General features: G+C 49.6%; 1 protein-coding gene across 2 annotated transcripts in view; it reads right to left on the reverse strand.

Annotated features, from left to right (window-relative positions):
* Positions 1–265: 265 nt before the first annotated feature.
* Positions 266–17,211, reverse strand: part of NOL9 (nucleolar protein 9) — a 30,505-nt gene continuing 13,559 nt past the window's right edge. For both annotated transcript variants that reach the window (XM_079150396.1, XM_079150395.1), the window contains exons 7-12: positions 12,816–12,977; positions 11,004–11,301; positions 10,367–10,478; positions 8,159–8,336; positions 6,523–6,656; positions 266–5,746 (exon numbers count right to left, since the gene is read on the reverse strand). In XM_079150396.1, the coding sequence (XP_079006522.1) occupies positions 5,600–5,746; positions 6,523–6,656; positions 8,159–8,336; positions 10,367–10,478; positions 11,004–11,301; positions 12,816–12,977 (1,031 nt within the window). In that variant the 3' untranslated portion in view covers positions 266–5,599. The remainder of the gene's footprint in view (positions 5,747–6,522; positions 6,657–8,158; positions 8,337–10,366; positions 10,479–11,003; positions 11,302–12,815; positions 12,978–17,211) is intronic.

Here is a 17,211-nt window from a genome sequence, read left to right on the forward strand (position 1 = left end):
ACCACCACCAACAAAAAAATACAATATTAACTGAAAAAGGCAATTGCACAACATAATTTCTACCACTGTTTAAAATATTTTACATATACACATATTATACACATATATGTAGATATGTGTGCATAATTCATAGAAAAAATCTTAACAACAAACTGGAAAAGGACATATTACATTTATGTGCCATTTAAAAATTTTACAGTAAAGATGATTACTTTTACAAGCAGAACACAAAGTACTGAACTTGGGGACCCAACTTTATATCTACCTGTTAACTTGAAGGCTAAGAGCCAGATGCACACACTGAAGTGGAGGTGCCATCATGGGGCAGGGACACTCCGGAGGCCTGGGGCCCAATTCTGCCCACACCTGGACATGATCTGTCTTCAGTGGGAAAAGCAATGGACCTTGAAGCACCAGGACATCGCAGGGCCCACCTGTTAATGCAACACAGCTGCTAACACGGATCACACAACCAAACGGATACTCTGAGTTCCCAGCAGGGCCCAGCCTGGCCCGGGGCAGTTGTGCCCGGTGGGTGAGACGAAGCTTGCACCCCGCCTGGATGAGGGCCCATGTGGCACTGGGAGGGATTCTCTGTGACTGCTTCATAAATCTGTCTTGGGCCAGCCCCAGGGCGGGGGGCAGGGAGAGGTTGAAACAGAGGCTCTGACTGGGGTACAACCAGTGAGGTCAGTGGCCCATGTCCCCAGGCCCATCTGTTGGGCTGGGAACAGGGTGCTCCCCAAGCCAGGGCCCCAAGCATGCACTGATGGAATGCTACTGGATTCCAAGGACATGACTCCCGACCCTCTCTCTCCAAATATGTCAAGGCATATATTAAAAGTGAACTTGGGGACCCAACTTTAATGCACAAAATGTGTCCTGGGGCACCTTTCTCACTCGGCCTTCCAAATCAGAGCTGATAGCTGAAATTCGAAGTTTCTGGGCTGGGAGGTCTTTGACCTCTGTGCTCGAGTCACTGATTGATGAGAACAAGATGTTTGGCCCTGCAAAGCAGTCTCGTCTTTTTTTTTTGGTGCAGGTCCTCGCACAGGGTAGGTAGACAAGCTCTCTACCACTGCACTACACCCCCAGCCCTGCAGAGTAATTCATAGGGTCTAGACTAATTCAGCTTGGGGTCTTGGTGGCCCTCCAAGACCTGCACAGCCTCTCCTTCTTGCTCCACATCTTCAACCTTCCTTTCCAGACAAACCACAAAGGGAGAAAATGTACTCACTGCTTCCTGGATGAAGGGTAAGCAGTCTTGAGATGGTGGCCTACATTTTGTCAAGACCGAGTTCATGCTTGACCTCTGAGAGAAGCCACCCTGTGTGGCCCTCCAACCACGTTCTCACACCACAGGTCTCTGATCAGCCATTGAGTCTCTGTCCCTCTGCCAGCTGCAGCCAGCCTCAGCTCCACTCTTAATTTCTCCAGCTGGATCTGTGCACAGACAACCCCGGAGCCCTCAGCCCTGCCAATCTGCTCCCCCCACACTGATCTCCTGGGCACGAGACATTTAACACAGCTTTGGAACCACGGCATGCACTCTACACGTTGGGTCTCCCCCTTGAACTTTGCATTCCCAAGCCCAGTTGCCCTGAGGAGCAGGCGTCCTGCACTGCTGGCTGCCTCTGAAGTGCCTTCCCTTCTTTCTGAGAAGAGCCATGGAGGCCTCAGTCTCTGCAACCCCAACAGTCTGCTGCAGTCCCTCTGCTAGCTAATTCCTTGGTGAGGAAGGTCTGGAAGTTGGGTGGCTTCTACAGGCAGACAAGCACAGCCTGGTCACAGAGCAGAGACTGAGGGAGCTCCAAAGCATTAGAAAAACCCAAGCCACAGTCACTTGAGCTACCACAGTGGTGGCATCTGGGCGGGTAACCGTGGAAACCCTGGGCTGCCCAGCTCAGCTCTATTTGTTGAGTCCGAGATTTGCTTACTCAGCTCCTGGCACGAGCAGATCAGACCTGTGGCGGCGCGTGCTTCCTTTCAGTCTGCGGCACCAGCAGCCCTCCAGTCTCTCCCTGGCAAAGCTTCGGTGAATATTTAACTTAGTAAGGTTTTTCTGAAGGGGCCCTGCAGATCACGTGGGCCTCCCCTGCTGCACAGATGGCCCTCATTTATCGTAGCCACTGTTCAGGCTGAGCTTGTCAGCCAAGTCTTGTTCTCTCTGCCAGCCCAGCCTAGGAGGGGACACTGCAGAACTGAGGTCATGCTACAGCGTTACCAATAGACGCAGGTTGGGTTTTTTTTTTGTGCTGGGAACTGAACCAGGGGTACTTAACCACTGAGCCACATCCTCAGCCACACCCCCCCCTTTAAAAAAATATTTTATTTAGAGACAGGGTCTCACTAAGTTGCTGAGGTTGGCTTTGCATCTCATGATCCTCCTGCCTCAGCCTCCTGAGCTGCTGGGATCACAGGCGTGTGCCACCACAACTGGTTGCAGTTTTTTTTTTCTTTTTTCTTTTTTTAAATATTTGGCCTCTTCCAGGAGCAAAATCCCCTTCTCCCAGTGCTTTCCAAGGTAGTCCAGAAGGAATGTGGCTCCCTTTTTAACTTCCACAGGGGCCCAGACAGGAAGATAAACTCCCAAGACAAGCGACTCTGACACAGAGCACAGGAGGCATCTGCTGGGCTCCCTGTGTGTCCCTTGCTTCGACACCCTGATTCGACCATCTTCCCGTTTTTTGCCAAAGCATTTCATAAGCACTTGGATACCTGGAATAAAATGGTTTATTTACATAATAAAATTACAGTTACATTCATATTCCAAAAATCTTCGATGACACAAGTTCACGTATGACTGGAAAAGCGTTGGAAGGAAGCCACATGTAACAGGGCACAATGCTACAAACACAAACACCAGACGCAGCAGCCTCAGAGGATTCACAGTGCTACCTGGGAGGGGGCTTCAGCATGATTCCCTACACATGTAAACGTAGGCAAGGGGGCGAGCAGTGTGCACATCACTCAACACGACTGTGAGGAACAGGACTGGGGCCTGCCTCCTGGCTCATCCCTAGTCACACCACACACCAGGAGCACGCCAGACCCCACCTCCTCCTCTCCAAGGAGCCCAGGTGGAACTACCCCATCCTCCAAGAATCATGGTCATTCACCTTCCTCAAAGGCACGTGCTCGGAAGGGATGCACTGGGATCCCAACTCAGTCCTGCCATCAAAGCCTGCTGCCTGAGTCACTCTATCGCCACACAAACCTAAAATAATAAACTAGACCTATCAGATAATTTTTTAAAAATCATCACCAGGGGCTGGGGAGCTAGGTCTGTGGCACAGCACTTGCCTGGCATTCACAAGGCCTGGCTGTGATCTCAGCACCGCCCCTGAAACCACATCTGGTACAACAAAAGGGACCCCATGTCCCTTGGTCCTCATACCATTTACCAGGCAGAAACTCGCGTGTCCGTCGGGTTAAGAAACTGCCCATCTGAGGGATCCAAGTGGAGGATGCAGGACCTGGGCCCAGCCTGCCCTGAGCTGCTCCCGCGTGCCACCTCTGGGCAGGCTAGGCCTGTTCGCACAGCCTCTCTAGGCTCGGCCTTCAGTTTCACGCGCTGCCTGCAGAGGACGCACTGGTTCACTGCTTCCGAGAAAGTTTAACCGTAGGACAAATGGGAACAACCTGGACCATATTTATTTATGAAATAAGTCATAGAATTTGAGAATCTTGATTATTTTCACATCTATTTTTGCCATGGATAGATTTCTGTAAAAGAATTGATATTAAAGAAACATAAAAACTGACAGTTGACCAAGGTTTTGACTTTCTAAGCATATGCTTCTGGAAGCACGTTCTTCTTTGGAAATCACACAGGAGAATGGCCCAGAGAGCAGGCAAAGAAGCCTCCTCTGGAGAGTCCTTGCTGTGGAGCCTGAGGCCTGCCCAATCTGACCTTTTCTGAGCACCCTGAAGGCCACCGACAAGGGGTCACATGGACAGAGCGCCAGGTGGATGTCACTGTTGTGGTCTGAGGTGACGAAAGAGCCACCTCCAGAACCTTCAAATCCCTGGACAAGCGTGACTGGGTTCCCCTCAACCGCACCCCTCCTGGCTCCCGGCACGGGCTAGTGGTGCCCTCTGGTGCTGATGGGGTTTCTTACCGATGGGACAGACATTTAAAGGTCCACAACTAAAGGCCAAAAGCAAAGTTCCCTCTTTCAGACCCAGAGCCACGGCTGGGAAAGGCGCAGACGGCTGACAGGGCAAACCGTCCTGAATTCTTTGCATGGACAACACAAGCACATGGCATGAGCTACCTTCATATCAAAGTGACAGCTAGCAAGGGGACTCCAAGGCACCCTCGTCCTGCGGCGAGGCTCCCTGTGCACATCCGTGAGGCAGTGCTGTGGTCTGCAAGGGGCCCAGGGGCCACAAAGGCGTTGGCGATGAGGACCATCGCCGGTAAACGAACACCGCGCTGGTCCACAGCAGCGTGAAGTGCTCCTGAGCACCCACCCCAGAGCTACAGGGAAGCAAGACCTGGCCACTCGCCCGGCCACATCCAATCGGGAGGAGGAGACCTGAGAACGGCCACCTCCAGGGAGAGGTGCTGGCAGGAGGAAGCTGTCACGGCAGGACGCACGTGGCTTCCAGCACGGTGCAGGTGCAGGAGCAGCTGTCTGTGGTGGTGACCGAGCTCTTCATGACAGCCTGCTGGCCCAGCCTGGAGCTCTGCCACAGCCTCTCTGATCTTCAAGGAGGTGCCAGTGAGAGCAGATTTAGGTTTACAGAGTCACCAGGAACTTTTTCAGATTTGAGGATAATTTCTTCAGCGAAGCCTCAGAATTAAAAAAAAAAAAAATTAAAGGGCTCTTGACTCTGAGCTTTTATCGATTAAAGCAACGGATCAAATGCGATCTTCTGACTTGGACCCATGTGACCAGGAGAAGCCTGGCGGTGCTGACGGAGCAGAGCCCCCTGCCTGTGTCTGCCCCTCTGAGGGCACAGGCAGCTCCCAGCCTCAGCCTGGGGTCTGCATGGTCTGCCTACCTTCCTGGCACAGTGTATGGCCCAGTCTCCCTGTTCTTATCTTGATTCCAATAACTGGATCCTGGCAGAATTTTCTTTAAGGAACCGGCTCAATTCTTCCTGCTTCCATGGTGTACAACTTCCCACTGCTTGCTGGATTTGTTTTTTGTGGCACTGGGGACCGGACACCAGGGTGCTCTACCACTGAGCTACAGTCCTTGCCCGTCTTATTTTTTATTTTGAGACAGGGTCTCCCTTAAACTGCTGAGGCTGGCCTCAAACTTTTGAACCTCCTGCCTCAGCCTCCTGAGTCGTTGGAGTTGCTGGGGTCACAGGAGTGTGGCACCGTGTCTGGCTCATTGCCTTAGATCCTCTAAGAAAACACCAGACTGCAAGAAGGATAAACCATACGAACATCAGGGCCAAGTACTAGGTCATGTAGCTTTTAAGAGAGAAACGTGAAGCTTTTCATTATACAATCCTCACGAGTCCACAGGAAGCGCTGTACGTAAGGGCACCATCCGTGGCCCCAAAACCCACCAGGTCTGCTGGTGTCAGGCTCAACACCAAGCTTCCTGGTACAAATGTCTCTCCTCTCGTTGAAACTTGTTTACTTTTTCCGATAGAACCTGGGTCTTCGATATAGTTTCCCTTCCTGAGTGTCATTAAATTCTCTTGCTCCAATTTTCTCTGATGCTCCAGGAAGTTTGAAATTATAATCTGTGGTGACGTAGGGAATTGTTCCTTCAGGTCCACGCTGAAATGGAAACACAAGCAGAACAATGGAGGCTTGTCTGGACTCGGCCTCGGGAGTGAGCTCCCCCTCACCTGGGAGCCAGCATGAAAGTAAGTCACAGCCTCCGGTGCTCAAGGTGCTGGCCTCCCCCCTCAGAGGCCCTCGCCCACACCTTGTTCATTTGTGGTACTGGGAACTGAACCCAGGGGTACTCTGCCACTGAACTACGTTCCTAGCCATTTTCATTTTGAGTCAGGGTCTCACTAAGTCGTCCAGGCTGGCCTTGTACCTGTGCTCCTCCTGCCTCAGCCTCTTGAATGGCTGGGATCAGGTGTGTGCCACTGCACCTGACTTGGAGGGTCTCTTGAAGCAACTGGCCTGGTCACAAGCATGCACGTGCCTCTTTTATGACTCCAAATACCAAACACCGGGAGAGGAGGCAGGGCTGCTGCACACTTGGGTCTAAGCAGGTGAGCGGAGGACGGCCCAGCTCCAGGGCACACGCGCCCCTGTACTGGCTGCGGGCTGCAGAGATGCTGGGTGCCTCTGACGACGGCTCACGAGAAGGACCGTCCTGCAGAGGCCACCACCGCTCTTCCCACGACCCTTCCTGTGGTAATGCTCCACCCTGGGCTCCTGACCACACGTGCCATGGCTGGCAGCTTGGGACTCTGAGGACACCATGACACTCTGGCTCCACTTCCCAAGAGCTGCTCCAGCTGCAGCCACTCACTCTCTGCCACGGCCCAGCCATGCCCCCTGAGGGCTGTCCCAGGCTGGGGCGGGGGAGGAATTACCTGGCTCTTGAAGATACACTGTGGAATGGAAATGGCCCCCACCAGCAGACAGTTCACCGTTCTCAGTTCTTCTGGGGGCACAGGAGTGAGGATGTGGTACAGTCGCTTCTCCATGTCGATGCCTCTACAGATTCCTTTAAGAGAGTTCACGACACTAAAATCAGTCTTTCTGAAGACACTGAAGCTCCCTATCACTAAAAATCGTAGACTGGGGCAGGGACAGGGGCATGTGCCTGGAACCCAGTTATTCTGAATGCTGAGGGAAGAGGATGGCAAGTTTGAGGCCAGCCTGGGCCACTTAGTGGGATCCTATCTCAAATTTAAAAGTAAAAATAAAAAAGGGGGCGCTGGGGTTGTGGATCAGTGGTGGAGCGCTTGCCTAGCATGTATGAGTCCCTGGGTTTGATTCTCAGTACCACAGAAAATGAATAAATAAATGAAATTAAAAGGTATTGCGTCCATCTAAAACCAAAAATATTAAAAAAAGAAAAAAGGGGGGTGGGGGGGGCAGGGCTGCAGGTATTGCTCAGTGATAGAACAATGCCTGTCATGTTGGAGGCCTGGGGTTCAGTTCTCAGTACTGGAAAACAAAATAAAACTGTAGAATGCTCTCGAATGGTCTTGAGAGGAAATTTCGATTTTAAGTGTGTTACGCTTTCAGACTACAAAGTGCAACTCAAAAAACCCTGCTCAGTTGTTAGGAACCAAAATGAGCTGCAGCAAGAGCCATGGACTATCATAGCCGAGTAAAAGCAGCACCCTGAGATCATGGCGGGACTCCGCCTCTCCCCATCACCGCTTCCTTCCTACAGCTGGCACCAAACGACATGGATTTCTGTGGAAATGCTTTTGAGAAGTGATGTTGCACAGATCTGAAATGTGCATTTAGCTATTTAAGGATTTTGCTAGTTGTCAGTTACTCAGCCTTCCAAAACTCCACGCTGACGCAACTGACCTCTGAGCTGGGAGCAATCTGTGAGCTGAGGCTGCGAAGGAGCTGGAGACCCACCTTGCTAGGCCTAGTGGCATCGTCTCTGCATCCAGGTCACCTGACTTTGGGGAGGGCTTGAAGACAGGAATTTGGAGACCCCACTGAAGCATTTTCAGTAGCCCTTGTGGAAATGACAGTGCCCGGTGGGCACAGGGAGAACACGTACAGGAACCCAGCATTATTTTGAAAACAGACACTGTAAGAACTGCCAACAGACCAGATGTGTCAAATGCAGGTGAGGGGATGCCAAGGTGGGGCAAGGGTCTGAACAAACACCAGAGCAACCTGGAGGGGCCACCATGGGCCGGGCATAGGGGCAGCTGGGGGGAGTGGATACACCAGGCTTCGGTTGGACAGAAGACCACACATGGAGGCATCCCCTTGCAAAGGGGATGGAAGGCAGAGTGGGAGCGCAGTCCAAAGACAGAGGCCAAGTCCCCACAGTGGGCAGGACGGCCTCTAGAAAGGTGTCAGGGAAAGAGGGCCTGGTCAAGGCCAGTGGAGTCCTAGACACAGAGGCGCTTCCAGGAGAAGCATGTCTTTCAGACCTCCCAGCTGAGAGACAGCTACAGCGCCGAGGCCAACCACCTTCGGCTGAAAGGTCCTCTACAGCAAGGTCAGGGACAAGCTCCACTCTCAACTCACCAAACCCCAAACAGTCACAGATGGGAGTCTGGGCCAGCAGGATGGGCCCCTTTGTGTAGCCTCTGACATCATCCAGGATCTTGCAAAGGCCAACCCAGCTGGCATTCACAGCATAGAGTACGTGAGTGGGGGCGACATCAGCATGGGCAATCCGGAGGGCGACTGCATTGAAAGGGACCTGGAAGATAAATGGGCCCCTTGGAAGATAAATGGGCCCTTCTATCAATTTTTACTTAAAAAAACTATTTTTAATTTTCACAAGCTGACTTCGCCATCTAGATCTGCCAAACTGCCTACCAAAAAGTAACAGAGCACTAGCCTGGCCACAGTTCCCAAGGCGCTGTAATAAAGATACTAACACACACACAGTTCTTACACACCAGCACACCTGCTAGAAGTCTCAACTGAATGCCCAGCACTTTCCTACCTACAGATACCAATGGATTCAAGTTTAAAGATGTCCAAAATCAGTTAAAGTCAAGGAGACTTCCAGCCAAGTATGTGGAAGACTGTTCGCTGAGTCTTCTGATACAAGAAAACCAGAAGCACTCCTGAGAAAAGGATCCAAGTTTTTCCCAACCTGAACACAGTAGGTGAAGTGGGATGGACCACATTCCTGGAGCACAAGATAAATGAATAACACACAACATTCTAGGTAATTTCAAATTTTGAAGTAGGAAAGTATTTTCTTTTTTAATTGTAAACAAATGGGATACATGTTGTTTCTCTGTTTGTACATGGCGTAAAGGCATGCCATTTGGAAAGTATTTTGTTATATGTATTATTTAGACTTCAAAAATAAACCTGGACTGGGGTTGTGGCTCAGAGGTACAGCACTCATCTAGCATATACGAGGCACTGGATTCGATTCTTAGCACCACATAAAAAAAGAAATAAAGATACTGTGCCCATCTATAGCTAGAAATATATTAAAAAAAAAAAAAAAAAGTAGGTAAGAAAAAAGTAAACCTGCAATCCTGGGAGGCTAAGGCGGGAGGATTGCAAGTTCGAGGCCAGCCTCAGCATCCTAGCAAGATCCTGTGTCAAAATAAAAAATAAAAGGGGCTGGGGCCAAGCGTGGTGGCTCACACCTGTAATCCTAGCAGCTCAGGAGACTGAGGCAGAACGATGGTGAGTTCAAAGTCGGTCTCAGCAAAAGTGAGGTGGTAAGCAACTCAGTGAGACCCTGTCTCTAAATAAAATACAAAACAGGGCTGGGGACACGGCTCATGGCTGAGTGCCCTGAGTTCAATCCCTGGTATACTAAATAAATGAACAGGACTGGGGATGTGGCTCAGTGTTCGATCCCCAATACCCACTCTCCCAAAAGAAAACTAAACATAAAACAAAAAAAGGTGACGGAATTTCCGGCAGGTGAGTTTCGATTCGGCGGTAGGGTCATCGCCAAGCAAACAGATGACCCCACAAACCAACGCCCAGCGCACCAGTTAGCTGCCTGACTGTCCGATGGAGAAGACTTGGAGGCCTGTCCAGGTCCACCAACGCTGCCTGTGCGACTCGGGCGAGGCCTCCTGCTGGCTGTGCCCAGCTTTTGGAGCTGAGGTGGGGACACCAGGGGCACCTTCCTCTCAGGCTACTACAGAGCCAGTCATTCCGTGTGAGGGGCCCTGCAAAAGACCTGGCACAGAGTGGCAGTTCCAAAGTGGACAGGCCACACAGCGGAGTGGGCTTTGGGCTCTGCAGGTGTGCCTGGGCTTGAGGCCCAGCCCAAACTTGTACTAGGCTCCTGTGGGCAGGCTAACTCCAAGTTCCCCAGTCTCACAATCTGTAAAATGGGGACAGGAACAGGAGTTAACGCAGGCTCAGAACAGAGCAGAGCACAGAGCGGTCCTTTAAGAAACTGCCTACAAGCCTTCTGTGATATCTGCCACTGCCCACTCAGTCACACACAGCTGACGAATGCAAGTGTTGGAAATGCCGCTGGATCAAGAACAGAACACGTGGAACAGGCACAGAGCTGTGAATGCCCAGCACCAAGCTGGCTGCCAGGGCTGGAACACCAGCTCTGCCAACTTCCTGCTGGATGCCCTATCTCTGAGTACCTGTAAGGTAGAGAGGATTACAGAACCTGCGTTACAGGTGATTCTGAGGGTGACATGAGTCAACAGTTAAGGGGCTGGGAGGGGGCACAGCACGTAGGTAGTCATGAGAAAACCAAACAAGATTTTTCCCACAAGTCCCAAATACCTGATAGGGCGTCAGGCCATGTAAAGGACTGAGTGATTTTGGCACTGGGGGCAGCAGCTGGCCAAGATAACCTAACACTGCCAGTTCTCGAAAAATTCTGTTATGTGACTCCCTGAAAGGCAAACGAGAAGGACGTAAGTAACTTCTTCCACACCCGCTATCACGCAGAGACCCAAGTGCAGTCATCTAGGTGGCTCTCACGCTGCTCCCTGGGCTGTGCGCCGGCCCCGCACAAACAAGACCTGGGGTCCCGGCCCAGCACCACACCCAGAGGTGCTCCCACCTTCGCACCTTCAGGTCTTGCCTTGACACGGTCCTGTGAGAAAACATGGAGCCGCGAGAGTCTCCTTAAGCTAAAGCTGGCAAAGAGCTAGAGGCCACTTCTGGGTGTTTCCGCTGGGAAAATAACTGACTCTCCTTAGTAACTGCATAGCTGCAACAGGTCTGAAAACATTTTGCTTTTGTGATGCTGAGGACAACCCCACAGCCTCGTGCATGCTAGGTGAACACTCGACACTGAGCCACACCCTCGGCCCAGATAGGGAAAACTTTTGAGGCCTTATCCTTCTAAGGAAGTAAAAATAAAATGCCTCATTGAATCGAAGGAAACAACTCTTCAGTCAGATGGTTTACTTACCTATTCCTTGAAGTTTTTCTGAATGAAAACTCTGAATAAACACTCATCAGTTTATGTCCTGTAAAAAGAACTGGACTCTCTTTATCTTCGTCAGCAAATTCCAAATTATCTGCGAATTCTGGAAGTTCGTAGCCACGGTTCCTGACCCTGGACTTGCTCTTTGTGTACAGGCCGTCCATGTTATCCACGTAGTCTGGGGTGAGGCTGGCCATGTATCTGCTCTGGGAGGTGTGAAGCTGGACGACGTGGGTAGGAGACAGCAGCCGGATCAGGTCCATGAGCAGCAGGAGCCCTTCGTCTGTGAAGGAGGTGACATGAGCACGGCTGGGGATTAGTGGGGAGCCCATTTCAACCAGAAACAGAACAGCCATCCTCAGGCAAAGAAATGATCAGTCTACAGCTCAGCTTGTTGCTGGGCACCCTGGTGCACGCCCACAACCCGTGATTTAGGAGGCTGCAGCAGGAGGATGGCAAGCTCAAGGTTAGCCTCTAGTGACATGCCCTATCAAAATAAAAAGGGCTGGGGAAGTAGCTCACTGGTAACGGGCCCCAGCACCTAGTTCTAGCCCCCCTCCAAAAAAAACAGAAAAGAATAAACTGAATAACTGGACTTCTTTTTATCCAGGATATATAAGGAACTCAAGGAAATAAACAGAAAAATACCCCCACGTAATTTGATCACAAATGGCAATAGCAGGGCTGGGGATGGCGCTTAGAGTGGCCGCCTATCACTTGTGAGGCCCTGGGTTCAATCCCAGTGCTACCAACATAATCAGAATAATAATGGGCAAAAGGGCTGGGGTGTAGTCAGTGGTACAGCACCCGCTTAGCATGAGCCCAGGGTCTGCTCCAACCACTGCAAAAAAATAAACAAAAAACGGACATTCCTCAAATGATATCCAAATATCCAACAGATATAGAAGACTGTACATCACCAGTTGTCAGGGAGATGCAAACCACAGTGAGACCTCGCCCTCTGACAGAATGGCTAGAATCCAAACAAAGGAGCCAGGCCTGGTGGCACACACCTATAATCCCAGCTACTCAGCTACCTGGAAGGCTGAGGCAGGAGGATCGCAAGTTCAAGGGCAGCATGGGCCACTTAGCGAGTCCCTGTCTCGAAATAAAAAATAATGCAAAGGGTTGCGGATGCAGCTCAGAGGTAGAGCGTGCCTGCGCGTTCAATCCTCAAGGCAAAAGCGCTGGGAAGATGTAGAGAAAAGGGGACCAGGAGACCCAGTTTGCGGGAGTGTAAATGGTAACAGCTGCTGTGAACCATGACTGCGGTTCCTTGGTTCCTCACAAAGTAAAAGGCAGGCTGTGGTGGCCACGCCCACAATCCCAGTGGCTCAGGAGGCTGAGGCAGGATTGCAAGCCAACCTCAGCAACTTAGTGAGCCCCCATCTCAAAAACAGGGCTGAGGATGCAGCTCAATGGTTAAGTCCCCTGGGTTCAAACCTGGGTACCAAAAAAAAAAAAAAAAGTTGACAGTGCAAAGGTGGTGACTGAAGGTTGAGGAGAGGAGGGAGGAAGGGACAGGGACAGGATGGCCAGCAGGCAGAGCTGCAGTTCCACAGACAAATGAATTCTGACATTGTGTTGCTCAAAATGGTGACTACAAATAAGGATGACGTACCATGTATTTCAGAAAGGCTAGGAGAGAGGACATTAAAATGTCTTCACCACAAAGAAGCGTAGCGGTGCCAGCGTGGCCTGCCCATGCACAGCGTGCCCACGCCCCAAGCGTCCCACGGCACCCACGCCCGCAGACACTTGGCAGGCCACCCTCTCTGTGCCACACGGGTGCATTACCTGCCACCCAGCCCATGGTGTTGATGATAAGCGGGCACTCTCTCTTATAAGAGCTGAACACGTATTTTATTATCTCAATATAATTCTCGCAGTTGTTCTCACAAGAAGGCTTCCCGTAATACACCATCTTCTGTGGCGTCCTCTGGTGGGTGAACGGCGGTCCTAGGAAGATAAAGAGCAGAGTAACAGGCCAGGTAGGGACGCAGCTCGAGGATGACCACTCACAGCACACAACAGGAACAGCTGTGGTTCCATTTTTGGAAGAGAAAACTTTCATCTTAAGCTGAAGACAGGTTCTCTCTTCCCCTGCGTCACCAGTGGTGTCCTGCTGTGGCCTCGCCTTCAGCCAGCTGCAAGCACGTACTGCCCTGTGGGCAAACAGAAGGCTGCCCGACTCCCAGGGGCTGCCATCCTGAGGACGAGTGACAAGCTCCAGCACTGCTTCCTGGGCCACACAGCTGGCTGCTCTCACACAGCCTCCAACTTTCACAAAAGCCCTGAGGTGGGCAGTGACAAGATCCCCACTTTTAGATGAGGAAACAGGAAGGGATGAAGAGAATGAGGTCGAGAGCTGACGAACATCAAGCTGGGGGGAACTTAGGCTCCAGAGCTCCCACTCTCGAGCACGACACGCAACAGCCCAGTGCAGGCCACTTTCTGTCTCCTCTGACCAGGTACAGGGAGTAAAGCCAACGAGGCCAGTACAGCCCTGGGGCTGGTGACCAGCACAGGCGGGAAGGTGGTGACCAGGAGTACATGGTGACAAGGTCAGGACAAAGCCCTGGTCCACATGGGGAATACGAGGCCGCCTGGGGCAGATTCTACATCATGGCAGTGTGGCCATGATGCCAAGAGCTGGGATTTAGCGGGAGAGGCCAGGGATGCACACAGCCCCACTGAGGAAAGGGGCGCGCAGCTGGGAAAGGAACAGACACAGCAGGACTGAACACGTGTGAACACGTCAAAAGGAACTGCAGCCAGCTTCCCTACCACCAGAGAAAGAATCTGCAAACATTGAAGGGTAAGCCTAACTAGAACAAACCCTAGAGTGCTAGGCTGGAATCAGAAGGCCAGGCATAAACTCACGGCTCTTCACACACACACACACACAAAAAAAAAAAGAGAGAGAGGTACATGTGTACGTGCACATACCTAAAGCACGTGGGTTTGACACACGCATACCTCTGTCTACTGATGACAAGAAGCCATGATGCCCCAGAGGCAAGGAGCGACCTATTGCAAAGACTCTGGTTTCCCTTTCTTCTCTCTCTCTCTTTTTTGGTACCAGGGATTGAATCCAGGGACACTCCACCTCTGGGTTTTCATTTTGGGAGAAGAGCCTTGCTAAATGGCCAAGGCCAGCTTCAGCCTTGTGATCTGCCTGCCTTGGTCTGCCGAGTCTGTGGGATCACAGCTGGCACCACTGCACCTGGCTTTCAAATACCAGCCTCCATTAAAAGAGGGCTGGGCTGTGGGTCAGTGGTGGCACACTCGCCTAGCAGGTGTGAGCACTGGGTTTGATCCTCAGCACCACATAGAAATAAAATAAAGGCATCGTGTCCACCTACAACTGAAAAAAAAAACAAAAATTAATGAGGAATACTGGTACATGCCCCTAATCCCAGAGACTTGGGAGGCTAACACAAAAGGATCACAAATGTAAGGCCAGCTTGGTCAACCTGGCAAGATCCTATCTCAAAATAAAAACAAAAAGGGCTGAGGATATAGTTCAGTGGTAAAGCACCCCTGAGTTCAATGCCTAGTAATGAGGAACAGTATATTTACATAGTCTTAAAGCATCTCCCCATGACATATATTTTAATTTTACTTAGCGAGCAGTAACGAATAAGCATAAAGTAAGTTATCTGAAAGTTTTACACACATACATAGAAAGTATCTATGTATCTTACTGGGGAAAACCATGGCAAATACTATCTCAACTAACTGATCCATGTTCATACTTCTGGTGTAGCACATGCTTACCACATGCCCACACAATGTGATGACAACACAATGTCACTTCCGTGAACTCCTGCCAAAAATGTACACCCTCAATCTGTGTACTGTGAAGAAATTCTCCTAATATCCTCTTCAAAAATGTCAAGGTTATGAGTTGATGTAGCTTAGTGACAGGTTTACGTAGTATGGGCACAGCCTGGGTTTATTCATCAGTACTACCACCAAAAAAAAAAAAAAAAAGTCAAGCTCATACAAGACAGTAACAGCTGAAAGAACTGTCGCAGGCCGAAGAAACTGAAGATCATACAGGGCTGTGCTGAGCCTACACAGATGAAATTAGCAAAGCAGTTCCATTTAGAGTAACACCCAAAAGTTTTAAATCCTAAGGGATAAATCTAACCCAGGAGATAAAAGACTTGTACCATAAAAACAAAACATTGCTGAAAAAATTAAAGACAACCTAAAAAATCGGAAGGACTTCCCATGTTTATGGACACCAAGACCGACACGGCTAGGATAACAGTACCACCCAACCAATCTACAGATCCAATGCAATCCCTACCATACTTCCTGCAGCCTCTTCCCCAGAAATGGAAAAGCCAATCCTCAAATTCATTTGGAATTGCAAGGAGCCTTGAAAGGCCAAAAATATCTTAAAAGAGAATAAAGCTGGAGGACTTGTACTTCTTGTCAACACAGTTCTGGAACTCTTGACTGTAACCATCAGGCATCCGGACAGGAAAGGAATAAGTGAGGCTGTCTCTCCTTGCAGCTGACATGACCTTATACACTTCCATGATCTTACATGTAAAAACCCTGCAAGATTCCACCAAAACAACATCAGAACCCGTACATAAATCCAGTAACGTTGTGGGACACAGAACTGACATTTAAAAAAAAAAAAATCAGCAGCATTTCTATGTATTACTATAAACCATCTAGGGGATGGGGATGTAGCTCAGTGGCAGATAGTTTGCCTTGTAGATAAATGGCCCTGGGTTTGCTCTCTGGCACCAGAAAAAAAAAAAAAAATTTTAAATGGACAAAGGACATGAACCAACTTCAAAACTTACTACAAAGCTATAGTAACTAATACATTGTGGCACTCAAAAAAGGACAGACACACAGACCAACAGAATAGAACTTAAAAACCAGAAATAAAACCTCACGCATAGGGTCAGATGATCTTAGAGACTGTTTAAACTGGAAAGCTATAGACACACAATGCAAAACAACCAAGCTGGACCTGTTCCTCTGCACAAAGACAAACTCTAAGCATAACACAGTCACAGAATTGAGAGTCAGAATGGAAACATTCTTAGGAAACAAAAGCTTCATGACACTAGATTTGGCAACTTCTAAATGCCATAGAAATAAAGAATGCAATCAAAAATGCAATATTTACCGGGCATGGTGACACATGCCTGTAATACCAGGGGCACAGGAGGATCATGAGTTTGGGCCAGCCGCAGCAACTCAGCAAGGCCCTGAACAACTCAGGGAGACCTGTCTCTAAATAAAATACAAAAAGGGACTGCAGATGTGGCCCCTGGGTTCAAGACTCAATACCAAAAAAAAAAAAAGTGCAGTATTCAATGACTTCAGTAGACATCTACTCTAAGACATACAAATGGCCAGCACGGTGGCATAAGCCTCTCATCCCAGCAACTCTGGAGGCTAAGGTAGGAGATCACAAACTCAAGGCCAGCCTCAGCACTCCATGAGACTCTGTCTCAAAATAAAAAGGGCTGGGGGGCTGAGGTTGTAGCTCAGTGGTAAAGCACTTGTTTAGCATGTGTGAGGCATTGGGTTTGATTCTCAGCACTGCATATAAATACATTTAGAAATATATATATAAAGGGCTGTGGATGTGGTTCAGTGGTAAAATGACTCTGGGCTCAATCCCCCCCCCAAAAATGATACACAATCAGCCAATAAACACAAGGTCAAATATAAAACTACCATATGACACAGTAATCCCACTTCTTGGTGTATATCTGGGAAAACTGGGAGCAGAGACTTGAACAGATACCTATACCTCATGTCCCTCCTAGCGCTATTCACAACAGCCAAAGCACGGAAACAACCCGAGGGTCTACCAGTGGCTGTCCGGACAAACAACACCAAACATGTGGGATGAAATAATATCACTCAGTTGTGAAAAAAGGAATTAAATTTTGTTCTATGCTACAATGTGGAAGGACCCTGCAAACATGATGCTCAGTGAAATGAGACCGACAGAAGGACAAGTACTCCACGATTCTACTCATAAGGGGTATCTATAATAGGCAGATTCATAGGGACTCAAAGTAGAAGAGAACCTACCAGAAACTAGGGGATGAGGGAGAAGGAATTTTTGTTCAATGAGTATGGCTTTTCATATTAGAATAATCAAAAAGTGTTAACAGAGGTGAAGGTTACATAACCTTGTAAATGG

This window comes from Sciurus vulgaris, assembly GCF_902686455.1.
Source record: "Sciurus vulgaris genome assembly, chromosome: 1".
NCBI lineage: Eukaryota > Metazoa > Chordata > Mammalia > Rodentia > Sciuridae > Sciurus > Sciurus vulgaris.